Raw genomic sequence first — 13,213 nt, forward strand, 5'->3', positions numbered from 1 at the left:
AAAACTAAACTAAAGTCTTACCTGTGAAAAACTCTCCAAACTCCTGTTCCAGCTTAATGGCCTTGTCAAAGACTTTGTTGGCCTGCTCATAAGTCTGCCTCTTATTCATTTCCCTGTAAGGAACAGGCATGGTTACTGTAGGCATGGTTACTGTAGGCATGGTTACTGTACAGTATGGTAAGGGATTGTTGTGTGGTACCACATTTAAAATCAACCGCTTCCACGGAAAATAATAATCGCCACGAGTTACAAAAACTCCAAACTCACATTAGAGCTTCAACGGATTTTGGTTTGATGAAAATTGCGATCGAATAAAGTTGTGCTTGTTGCAGTCGCTTTATGGCATTTCCAGACACGTCCAGGATACAGTGTTTTCCCTGAAGGAAGAGGAAGGAGAAAAAGGGGCTCAGTAAGAACAAAAATACCACATACTTCCTTATTTCTAGGCACAGATAAGGCCCTGTATTCATAAATAATGTATTACTTATACAGTTCTGTTCCTTGGATATACTGCAATTATCAGCACTTCAAAGGCGATGTTTCAATCTCAGGCATTATATGTTGGGCACTGTCTACTTCTTAGTGATTTGCTTCACATCTCAGCACAGAAACCTGTGATATCATTCCAAACGGAGTCATAAGAACAGCGTCTTCGTGTGTTGCATGTGTGTGTGGTTGAACAGCGTCTTCGTGTGTTGCATGTGTGTGGTTGAAGAGCGTCTTCGTGTGTTGCATGTGTGTGTGTGGATGAACAGCGTCTTCGTGTGTTGCATGTGTGTGTGGTTGAAGGCGAGTCCCCTACCCTCTCAGCCACTGCTCTGACGGACAGGATGCTGGTCCCGTAGAGGTTCTCGTTGAACTGGCCCGCTTCGATGAACTTGTTGTCCTGAATGTCCTTCTCCATCTGCTCCCGTGACCCCACAAAGTGGTAGTCCTGTCCGTCCATCTCAGTCTCCCGCCTCGGGCGAGTCGTGTCTGCGTGGAGAGCAACAAACAACGCAGTCAACAGGCTGTTAGACAGTACGCACTGAAGGCTGTTTCATCACGGCAGTTGTTCTGTGGGTTGCTATGGTGATGTGATGGTGGTGCTGAGTGTCTTCAATTACTCACGAGGAACGCAGGAGCCAAATTTGTGGGGGAACTCTGAGATGAGGTCATCATTTACTCTGTCTTTCATTGGGCCCAGGATGATCACAGGCCTTGTGTAGTGAACTACAAATGAGAGGCCAGGAAACGGGTCAGAACAAAATGGCTGCAAAAACACTGGAATAAAAACGTAACGTTTGCAAGTCTCAGACCCTTTTCAGACGGAGGTGAACATAGATGTTGACTTACTCTCCTGTCGAATCACTGGTTCGTAGGAGAGAATTGTGTCTTCCTGGCCCTCTGCAAAGCAGGAAGGAAACAGACTTAGTCAAAGGTATTGGACTTAATCATATTAATCCCATGATTAGGAGAAGTGGTTGATTTTAGTGGTGGGGGGAGAGAGAGTAATGTTCTAATGTACTCTTTTCATGCAACCACATTTTCCACAACAGCGCATGAAAGAGAGGATTGAACTACGAAGGGCCGGATATCCTCCCAATGGAACAGTAGATCACCACAGAGGACTGAAATAAAAAACAGTCCTGGAAATAGACTTAAGGACATGCAGCATGCTTTTCATTTAGGTAGACGGAGGGGGAAAAAGGATAAGGAAAAAAGAAAACAAGGAGAAGCAGGAAGTAAAGATGACTCACTTGAGCTGCTCTCACTGTCGCTGGTGTTGGACGTCAGACATTCTGGAAGGAATAGAACGTTTAGGTTGCAGATACGGATAACCCTAACCCTAACCCTAACCCTAACCCTTTCAAAGCTGCTCAACAGAGGCACGTCAAAATAAATTCTCTTGGTTTTCATTTTGGTGAAAAAAATAAAGCATGTTCACCAGTCTCAGCGCGTCAGGGAAAATAAGCAAATCCCCAGTCCCTCTACAAATAACCCGGGAAAAGCAGAAACAGCAGAAAAAGAAAAACGAGAGTCTTGTTCAGGGCAACAGCGTTGCTCTCTATACAGGGAAGTGGTTGGAGGTGCCAACTACAGGAAACGAAGTGTTTCCTTTAACTAAGTCCCAATTGGCCCTCCATTCCCTTGCCAGTGTTTCCTATGGCGGGTTCTGTGTCTGTGACAGCAGATACAGTGTCAGGGACAAGCCAAAGAAAACAGTGGCGTTTGGTGGGCAGACTCAAGAGAGGAGGGGGCAGCATTGCAAACTAAGAAAAGCAAAACCCTGTTCAGTGGAGGGATTTACAAGGTTTCTTCAAGTAATCATTGTCTAACAATGTCCTACTAAACTTTGACATTCTAAGATCTTTAGGGGGAACAAGACAATGTCTAACACTTGCTCTTTGAGCTAAGGAATGTGCTTTTGTGTGTGTGTGCCTACCTGTGAGCATATCAAGTGCTCGTGTTTGGGCATTGTGTGTGTGTGTGTGTCTGTGTGTGTGTGTGTGTTTTCCTTTGTTAGTGCATAGTGTATGTGTGTGGTGTCGTCATTGCCAGCCAAGTCTGCATTGCATTGACGAAGCGTTTTTTTTGCTGTGAGCTCAGGGGACAGCTGCTTGACACAGTACAACCACACACTTACTCAAACTCTTTGTTCCATAAAAGTCATCGCTTAACCCTGGGAAGTCCTAGGGTCCCGACAGGTGAGAGCAACGAGGAGAAGAGAGCAGACAGGAAGAAGAAGAGGTTAGTGAGAGCCGGGACAGGCTGAGAGAGAGAGAGAGAGAGAGGAGGAGGAGGAGGAGGAGAGGTGCTGTGTGCTGCTGGCCTTGCGGGCAGGGAAGGAGGGAGGGAGGGAGGGAGGGAGGGAGGGAAGACCCCACCAACACAAGATGCTGCTGTGCTCATTAAGCTTTCGCTCCACTTTACTCCCAGTAAGCCGAGGCCTTTCAATTCCAAACGGCCATCCAATCCCATTAAGAACGGGATTCTGACTTGTTAGTGTTAAAAGCTTTTTAGTGCTGCAGTCGGGTTAATGAGCGTCTTGTTCTGAGGGTCAGTGACTAGAAGATGGACTGGGACTAACAGCAGGGCCTGGGCCTCTGGAGCAGCACAGCAGGGCCCGGGCCTCTGGAGCAGCACAGCATTACTGTGTTAGTGGAGCCGCACGCACGCACGCACGCACGCACGCACGCACGCACGCACGCCCACCAGCAGCACACACCTTGAGTCTCCAGTAGAGGACAGACAGACAGACAGACACCAGAGAGAGACTAACACCTGACTCCCCCCAGGCCTGGGGGGGTGGGGGTCCTCTCTGGGCCAGAGTGAGTGACAGTGAGAGAGGGAGAACAGGCACTGCCCACTCCCAGAGGTGAGGGTTGACAGAGACATGAAGTTGAGAGAAGGATGAAGCATGAAAGGAAAGCGTGAAAAAACCCTTTATCTACCACCTACCTACCTACCTACCTACCTACCACCTATCTATCTATCTATCACACACGGGTACTCACGTTCAGACTCCACCAACTCCTGCACAATATTCTCCTTGCTCTTGTAAAACGGGAACTTGCGTGAGAGGTTGAAGCTTTTTTTGCGCTTTACTTTGATTGGCTGCTTGGAGATGTGCAGATGGAGGGAGGGGGGTGATGAGAACAGAAACAGAACAGAATGGTTTTCAATGAGAAGGACACCAAACACACACATGCAAAACCAAATCAAAACAAAAATGGATGCAAAATGAAATAATGGGCAACAAAATATGTGACAAATAACCAGGGTGAAATTAATGGAACATTAATTCAATGTGAAGGGAAGAGGCTTCATCCATGTTGGACCCTAACTGCATAAGATTTACATTTGTCTTCTTATGGTGACCTGTGATCAAAGGACTGTGAATAACTGGCAAAATATTACAAGAATATCATGTGATAGATTTGGCCAATTCATATTTTCACAAATGAGAAAACCTACGTACATTTTGCAAACCAACTGAGTTTCTGATATTCTATTACACAGCAATAACTAAATATTGCAAATGGTACAAATGCAGCCAGGCCAGTGACGGCTAGGTGCTATGAATGTAGGGAGTCTTCAGGGGCCTCCGGTCTCCACAGAGGCTCCTAGCAGTGGGGACTGTCTGTACTCTGTAACATGAGCCTGTCTAACAGTGTTCAGGTCCCTGCTCCTGTTCCCACACACAGGGGAAGTGGGTCAGCTCCCTGGGTCCCCAGGAGAGACAGCCACTGGAGGAGGAGAGGACAGGAGAGAAGAAAGGGACAAGCCCTCCAAGCTTACCCTGTTAGACTCGATCATGCCTGTCCTAGCGTGGAACTTGACCGTTTTTAACCTTGCACGCTCTTTCTTCTCCACCCTGCACAGAACAAAAAGACATGTTTCAAAACGTTTCTCACGGGGCACGTTGGACTAAAACCACACTGAGAGGAGGACAGTGTGGGCGGTTCCGGGGCGGGGGTGATGAGGTACCTTTTCTTGCTTGGAATGACCCCGATCTGCTCGCTCTCCCCGTGGGGCGTGACCAGCCGCGCCTGCCACCACTCGTCATCGGAGGCGTTGATGACATGCAGGATGTCCCCATAGGAGAAGCTGAGGCCCTGGCTAGGCAGGCAGCTGTCTCTGGTCCGGTCATAGTCAAACAGAGCTCTGTGGAGAGAGAGAGAGAGAGAGAGAGAGAGAGAGATAGAGAGAGAGGGATAGAGAGATAGAGAGGGATAGAGAGAGAGAGAGAGAGAGAGAGAGGGATAGAGAGGGGGGGGGGGGGTTAGTGTCACTCACACTATACACACATATAAACCTTCCGATACGTAACAGTTTACATACCTTACTATATGGCATGCTAGTGACAGGTTAGCATGCTTGTAAAACCACCATTCACTGATTCCTTTGTTGCCACATACTTCCCATAACACAGACACAGCTCCCCTGTCTCTACCCTGTCAGACAGGTAAACCCAAAGCCATTTTAAAAAGGGAGAAATACCTGCTCCACAGGTTCCCTTGGCAACCAACCCACCACTTCTATGTGAAGGCCACTGTGTGGTCCTGTGAGAGGTGGCCAGTGTTAACAGACCTACATTCTCCCCTTCCGACTACCTGGAATAACCCACCTGACCTGATACGGGCTCCTCAGGCGCCTGCTGGCAGAGTAGCACTGACAGGTACAGTAGCATGCCTGCCCCCTCTCACACAGCCTGTGTGTGTGTGTGTGTGTGTGTGTGTGCGAGCACCTGAGAAGCGTCCTCCTAACATATCCTGAGGATGGGCAGGGAGGGAGTATGGCTGCTTCTCCACATAGCTGTGTGCTTACTCACACTCACACTCACACACACACACACACACTCACACAGCCACACACACACACACACTCACTCACTCACACACACTCACACAGCCACACACAGCCACACACAGAAGACGCTTGGCTTTGCAGGGCTCAGGAGCTCGTCTTAAGAGGGGCCTTAGATTAGTCAGACTGGCTTACACTCGTGTGTCTGCGGGTGGTCCAGGGAGGTACTGTATGGAACGGCCCAATGACAGACAGCCCCTTTCATTCTCTTTATTGCCTGTCCCTGCCTTCAGACGCCAAACTGATTTCATCCTGAGTTCGAGAAGCAATTCAAACACTTGCAGAACATGAGGGGAAGATAAACTAAATCTAAATCGTGTTTATAGTGACGTTCCTCAATTTGTGTGTCCTTGTTTTTCTGTCTAGGCCTAGATTTCTGTACCAAAATTATCTGAAAATGTTTTATTTTTTGCGTGCGTGCGTGTATGTATGTACTTTTTCACCTTGACCCCTGTGACCCCATCCTGATTGGAGCAGCTGCACTCATTACAGCAGAACACTGACACCTGTTGCACTTCCTGAACCAGGTTCCATACAATCTGGTATCAAAATCTGACAACATGGAATACTGGGCTTCCACCAGCTCTGTCCCCCGCCCCCGGGTCAAACACCATCATATGAGGAGGGGTTAAAATCACCTCCCAATGGAAAATGCTGCTTCAACAAGTTCATCAAGCATGCAGCTTTTGTTAATCTGATCATCTGATAACAAAAAGGTTCTTGGAACCAGAAGAAATCCTGCAGCATGGAGTGCTTAGGTCTTGATATTGATTCCAAAAAGGCTACAGTCAGCAAATGTAAACTATATATATTTAGTGTGCCTGCATTTATGAGGGGTGGGCTTATCATCGTCTGTGTATACCGGTTTGTATAGTCTGTGAGAGTGGAAGGTGTGTGTGTGTGTTATGTACTCTCTGTGTGTGTGTGTGTGTGTACTCTGTGTGTGTACTGCGTGTGTGTGTGTGTACTGTGTGTGTGTGTGTGTGTGTGTGTACTCTGTGTGTGTGTACTCTGTGTGTGTGTGTGTGTGTGTACTGTGTGTGTGTGTGTACTCTGTGTGTGTGTGTTAGCGGTACCTGACGTAGAGGGAGCGTTTCTCGCTGGTGCGCAGGGAGCCCGATCCCGAGCTCATGCTGCTGTTCATCATCTGCTCCCTCAGGTCGTGGATCTTCGACTCGAAGCGGCTGTACTCTGCAGGGACACACACACACACACACACACACACAGAGGTCAACACACACTGTCACAAACGCAACACACTTCCACATTTCATTCTACCAGCCGTCCACGGCCTGGATCTGACCCCCGTAGCCCCTCGTCTCCTGGCGAGGGGCTGTTTGAGGCTCGGGGCTGCGGTGAGCGGGAGGCAGGCGAGGCTCAGCCGCTTGTTGTAGACTGATTAATGACCCAAGGAACAGATGGAGATTCATCATGTATCTGCCTCACACATCCACTAATACCTCCTGTCAGGTAATTAATTATGCAGATTAATTAAGTTCAACATGGACTCTTTAGTGTGGTAAAAAAAAAAAAAAGAGTAAAAAAAAAAAATTAAAAAAAAGAGGAAGGCCTCCAACAAATTTCAACGCATGACCATTTGTCATGGCGTATAAATGCACTTCCTGCAGGGCTGAGGGATGGTGATCTATGAATCCACCTGAGCCTCCTCATTAGACGTGAGCTCATTAGCAGTTCAGCGCTCAGGCTGCTGGAACAAGCTAGGCAACCAACCCATTGAATAATACATACACACACACACACACACACACACACACACACACACACCGAAACAACCACCCAACTGAGGCAGCTAGAAAAACAAGTACTTAAGTGACGACAGCACTTCAGAGTAACATGGGGAGCACAGCGGCTTGAACAGAGTCCCTAAACATTTGCATTGTCCCAACTCAGCTAAGACAAGATAAGACAAGACAAGATAAATAAAACAATGGTTCTAACAGTGTAACAATAGCGCAACAACAGGTGTCGGCTCCACATTAACGTACCGCACCAGATAGCCTACCATTCCCTTCTGTGAGTCAGTCAACCTACTGGAAGGCCATGACCAAATACCACGGCCGATGATGTCAGCATTGTAGACAAACTAGCCCAAATGAAATACACCCCAAGTCAACAAGTCACGACAACAAGTAACAAATGAACAAACGAATGAAGTAACTTGTTTCACTTTCAAATAAAATACCTCTGTGCTTCCTGTGAGGTGAGCTGCTCAATTCCAGGTTAGGGTTTACTCACCTTATGAATCAGTCATCACCTGCCTGGCAACACTTTCCCTTTCCAGGGAAGAAACCATAGATCAAAGTCCACGTATCCTGTCTCATAAAAGCCAAAGGTGACCACTGAATATAAATAACCATTCCTCCAATGATGATTCAGGCGACTCCCGAGGTCTCAAACAATAAACCCAGTCAGGTGTTAAAAAACAAAACAACTCTCTCAGGCCCACCGACTCAAAGCGTCCCCCCAGCCGAAACCCGGAGAGGAATCAAAGCAAACAGAAACCGCGCCCCAGGCCTGTTGTGTAGTCTCCGCCCTGCTCTCCCCTCTCTCTCTCTCTCTCTCTCTCTCAAGGGTTAACAATACAGGAGAATGACACAGCAAGGTGAGCCTGGTAACACGACACCACCTGCCTGTAACCAGGGGCAACGCCCCAGCACTATCAGGAGCGGCAGGACAGCGTATGCGGAAGCAGCAGAGCAGAACAGACTAGTCCACTTGGCTCTCAGACACAAGGAAGGAGGAGGAGGAGAGGAACAATGGAACCGGGGATACAAGACAAAAACTGGAAGGGGAGATGAGACACCCAGACAATTCAGTGTTCTACTTAACAATACCAACACTACTTAAGTGTGTCTCAGTCTGAGGAGGGAGGAGGGAGGAGGGAGGAGGGAGACAGAGGGCTGTGGGTGGTACAGCCCTCAATGCTACAGGTCTGTGGACAGTAGATATGATGACACTGTGTGTTAGTACAATGCACTACAGCCCAGCTTCAAAAATGGAAAAAGGTAACAAATGGTTGCTCACCTTGTCATAAGTCTTGGAAAACGTTGTCATCCTCTCGGACACGTCACCCTGTGATGTCACTACTGTGAAGTGTCCGAGAGGATGAGCGTGAAAATTCAAGATATTTTTCTTTTTTTCTCAGCCCTCTGTCTAACCACCACTACCATTGAGCCTTGAAGGAGCAGGACCACCCTGCAGCCTGCAGCCTGCTGCCCACCTTCAGCTGCCTGCCAGGCTCCACTGGGGACCTCATGGAACAACAGCAGAGGAAACAGCTGTAGTCTGCCGCAGAGCAGAGCAGAGCGGAGGAGAGGAGACAGCCTGGCTTTCCAAGGGATTGAAACGCAACCTGATACAGAGTAGACTCAGTAACCAAAGTCAATACGTAGGGACAACAACCTTCAGCCTGCTGCAGCACTGTGAAGCAGCACACACTAACCGCAGTTAACACCACATATGACAGAAGAGGAGTTGCATTGTTTGAACTGACCCCTAAGGAAGACGAGAGGAAGACAGTGAAGAGAAACTGGGTCATTTCTGCATCTTGCTCTCATACCGCTTGTCCTCATTAGTCACACTGCCTTTTATTTTGGGGATGGGCTGCTTCCATCTTGATCCAGTTATGCAACATCACAGGCCCGTGTTTAGAACAGTAGTGTGTGCTAGGCACCCAGGGTTAGGCTGGGTTGGGACCACCGGGCAACAGGGATAGAAACCCATGTAAACCCAAGCTTCACTATGTCACTAAAACGTTCTCTGATGAGGGTTGGGCAGGGACGAGGAGGTCTACTGTAATTACACCCCCCGAGGGGACGGGGGCATGAGAGCACATCTACACACCCCTCTACTCCCCCCCCCCCCCATTACACTTGATCCAGAGTCGGCGTAAGATCTGGTGGTGTTCCAGTGGGCTAGTGCATGAAAGGGAGGACCTCCTGGTGCCGCCTCTGCTGTGAGGGTTCATGTAGTGTTCGGCGCTGGCCTCCCATCAGAGGTCTGTGGATGGCCGGGCTCCGGCCCCTGAGAGGAGCCCAGGCACCGCGCCCAGCGTGAACCAGCATTCACACTCCAGTTACCCCCTGACGGACTGTCTTCTACAGTGGGCACCGGGCTGGGCTGCGGTCCCTCCTGCACAGAGCCGGGCCCCGGACTAAGGACATGTCATGACAGAGCTTGGGATGCCAGCACAGCTATTGGCTGGAGATCTTAGAGCACCAGCGGGGAAGAAGGAAGTCAATCATTTGCCAACGCTCTTGACTCGTCTGTTAGGCTGGTTAAGTATTGCCCGCTCTCAACAGACACGTAACGGTGTGGTGTCCTTCACTGCCATACAAAGGTTAAACAGACATAACTACCATAAAGGCACCATTGTATTGTTGTGACTTGAGGCATTTTACAAAAAAAAGAGTTCACTTCAGCAATGTTATACAAGATATCGCTTGACGCGTGCAGTTGGTGACATTGTGTGAGCTTCAGAACAGATTGACAGCAGTTAGAACATGAGAGGTATGAGAGGAATCACATCCACAATTGTTCTGGAAAGATACCCTCTGCTGTGCTGGGTGGCAAGCCTGGTGGGCCTCTGACAACTGCTTCCTGAGCCAAGATCCAATTCTAATTCAATGAGCTATTCTAGCCTCAATTATCTGACCTTTGTTTCCACAGAAAAGTCAGTTCCTGGGAGAGTATTAGGACCATTCCCAGGTTTTATTGGAGATATCAGGAATACGGGGAGAACAAGCCACAACGTATACTCCCACATTCCTCTCATTTTCACAGCTAAGGATGGAGTTGAGACCTAAAGCTCATGAAATCCATTCATTGTTGTTACAGTGTGCATGCATTTCTATGTAAAGAATTCCATAGCGGTCTCACAAGTAAGGGGCTATCTCTCCAGATAACCCTGTGTTAGCCTGCGCCTATTTGTTTATTCCCTTCTGCAAAGATTTGTTCAAGGAATGACAGATAAAAGTGACAATATCAGCCTATACTGACACATTTGTTTAAGTCAACATGTAAAGCAATGACACGTAGCCTACAATGAAATGCAGTGCAATGCTGCCCGGGGGACTTTTCTCAGGTCAAAAATGTACCTTGCACCGCCTTAGGGGGATTCTGAGACACAGTGTGCAGTGTGCATGGGGACAATTTCAGGCTGGAACATGATGCAATCATCCCATAAGTCTACTTCCCTGATAGACTTCCCCAGAACACCACCAGGCACCTGTTCTGACCACACCTGTGTCCACCTACAGTGTTGAATACATGAGCAGAGATGCCTTTTAGTAAGTGCTCCAAATCAAACAAGAACTCTTCTAGGAGCAGAGACGGTACTAAGTCTAATCTTGGCCCCAGCGACTTATCAACTTCAGACAGATGGCAGCTCAAACAGATTGGTGTGCTGGTAATATCACTATATTGTCAGGTGCAAAATGGAAAATAACAAGCCTCCTAAACTTCGGCTAAGTGGTCCCTTATCCAGGTCGCCACTTTTTGAAATTAACCATATTATTACACTTCTAATGGCTGTGGCTAACAAGCACAAAGTGTCATGGATAGTTATTTCTCAACCTCCCGGTCCCTGACACCGCTGGTCCTGAACTGGACCAGGACCACCTGATGAACACAAGGCGAGGTAACTTCACTGAACCAACGTTAGCTCAGATGTCTGTTTCATTGACTAGCTCTCGCTACAAATCCGCTTCCACACTGATCCTAGCACTGGGTTTAGTTGGGCTAAGAATAGCAGCTGGGTTACCTTATCCAAAGGGTGCTAACAGGAGCTAGTCCAGGGCGCAGGTTTAGCTCGGTGGCTAGGTCTGGGGCAACACAAGGCAATATAGCTAACCGGCTAAGAGCTAACAGCTCCTCCACCACCTAGCAACAAATGTTACAACTCCGCAGCTCCTCGATACACGAGCAACATTAGCACCAATGTTCTGTTGTGTGTGTTGTGGTTGTTACTGTATAATCTCCTCCCTCCTCATTCTTGGAAAATAAATAAGCCCCTACATTTTCCCAAAGACAAGGCAACTCGTTCCGAGTTTAATTCCTCACCTCAGTTCAGTGCAGGTTTGAGTTCCTTCTCAGCCCTGGTATCTGATCCTATAGCTAATAACATCCAGCCGACGGGGAATTCATGCGGCTTCTGGTGGTATATTCATGCCCATCCCCCATCCACATTTGTGTAGCCGAAGTTCAAAAGTTCCTCTGCTTTTCCACCTTTTCCTCCTTCTTTCTTTGCTAAACTTTCCTCCCGCGCCTCTGTGAACCTGACTCCGCTGGTCTTCGTCTCCTCTCGCCTCTCGCTGTTCAGCGACCGCGGCAGACACGGACACACCGACACGGTGACTTGGGAAGGGAAGGGACTCGGAAAGGGGGACAACAGCCTTCGCCTGCCCGCCTAGCAGTTGGTTCTGTACACACTTCAGTCTGGTAGAACGTAAGAGGCGCCCCTGAACCTGAATCAGCAGCAGCCAGGCAGCCAGGCAGCCAATCAGCCTCCACACAGCCCTGTCCCCGTTTCAGAGCTGCTTCCCTCCCTCCCTCCCTCCAGACAGGCCAGGCCGGGCCAGGCCAGGTAGCTGACGGGCTGCACATTGACTGCAGTGCCCACTGCAGCACCAGGAAATGCAACAAAAAAAACCCTCACACTTTTCATTAGCAAATTCTGACTGCATTTTATTGTAAAAGAAAGAGATGTGAAAACCTCTCAGTAAGAATCAGGACTTGCTATCTCTGAGGTTGAGAATTCTAATTCTATGGTTCCAAACCAGATTTGCTCAATTCAACTATCACCTGATAAACACAGGTCTTTAATGCCCCTTATATGCACAGTTCAGTCCTCAGTCAAAGCAAGATGCTTATTCAGCCCATCTTTTCCACCGCATAAAGATCAACATGAGAAGAATATAAGTGGACAATGACACGTTCATGCAGTTGCTTACCCTCTTATTTGATATAGGAGTACTATGCACTGACTTAAAGTGGTGTTTGAATAAGAGTGTTTGTAAAGACCGGTATGTTAATTGCGTGTTGTGAGCAGAGATGAGAGCTGTCAGTCAGACTCCTACCTTCAGGCCGGTACTGGGCTATGATGGTGACAGTCTGGCCTGCCCTCTTCAGCGCCGCAGCTGCCTGCTCGTGGGTGGCGTTCCGCAGGTTCACCCCGTTCACCTGTTACACACACACACACACACACACACACACACACACACACACACACACACACACACACACACACACACACACACACACACACACACACACACACACACACACACACACACACACACACACACACACAGGGCAGAGACTTAGCCATAAGAGCCCAGATGACAGGTTGATGGCCCAACTCATTGAGATCTACTGGGGAACGATGCTATCTGTGACAACTGTGGCTATCTATCCAGGAGGAGCAGAGGCTCTCCTCTCGGGGTTCACCAGCTGGATGATTTTATTTCAATCAGTGGAGGTATGACCTTGTATGACCTTGCCATGATGAAAAGTCTCGGGAATAGAAAATTGCTGGCTCAAAATCCCAAGAGGGACATTCAGCAGATGTGTGCTGCAGAAAGGTACTTATCTGTCATCAGGGGGGTGGGGTGGGGTGGGGGGGGGGGGGGGGGGGGCTTGCATGAGCTATAAAAGATTATTTGTTTAAATGAGATGTAGGACCTTGACTGCAAGGTAACTTGATGGTCCCTACCTCTCTTGTTTAATCATTTCTAACCCCTGTATGTCAACTCCTTACTCAATGTTTAGTGGTAAAATATGCTGAAAATACTGAAGCTGTATGTCATAAAGAAATACACCTTTCTACTTGGTTTAAGAGAAGAAG

At 48.3% G+C, this 13,213-nt stretch overlaps 1 protein-coding gene across 7 annotated transcripts in view; it reads right to left on the reverse strand.

The window, feature by feature from the left end:
• dlg3 (discs, large homolog 3) overlaps window positions 1-13,213 on the reverse strand; it is a gene marked incomplete at its 5' end in the record, with an annotated part of 78,924 nt that overhangs the window by 1,691 nt on the left and 64,020 nt on the right. For 2 of the 7 annotated variants that reach the window (XM_083686575.1, XM_083686569.1), the window contains 11 exons: window positions 22-113; window positions 268-377; window positions 803-975; window positions 1,111-1,212; window positions 1,336-1,386; window positions 1,740-1,781; window positions 3,498-3,597; window positions 4,282-4,357; window positions 4,471-4,647; window positions 6,426-6,540; window positions 12,447-12,549. In XM_083686575.1, coding sequence (XP_083542701.1) covers window positions 22-113; window positions 268-377; window positions 803-975; window positions 1,111-1,212; window positions 1,336-1,386; window positions 1,740-1,781; window positions 3,498-3,597; window positions 4,282-4,357; window positions 4,471-4,647; window positions 6,426-6,540; window positions 12,447-12,549 — 1,141 coding nt within the window. Of the gene's footprint in view, window positions 1-21; window positions 114-267; window positions 378-802; window positions 976-1,110; window positions 1,213-1,335; window positions 1,387-1,739; window positions 1,782-3,497; window positions 3,601-4,281; window positions 4,358-4,470; window positions 4,648-6,425; window positions 6,541-7,355; window positions 7,463-7,605; window positions 7,862-11,430; window positions 11,850-12,446; window positions 12,550-13,213 lie in introns of those variants that run through there. The other 5 variants (XM_083686570.1, XM_083686571.1, XM_083686573.1 and 2 more) reach the window with 4 other exon arrangements.

Source organism: Argentina silus (genome assembly GCF_951799395.1).
Source record: "Argentina silus genome assembly, chromosome: 15".
NCBI classification, from domain to species: domain Eukaryota; kingdom Metazoa; phylum Chordata; class Actinopteri; order Argentiniformes; family Argentinidae; genus Argentina; species Argentina silus.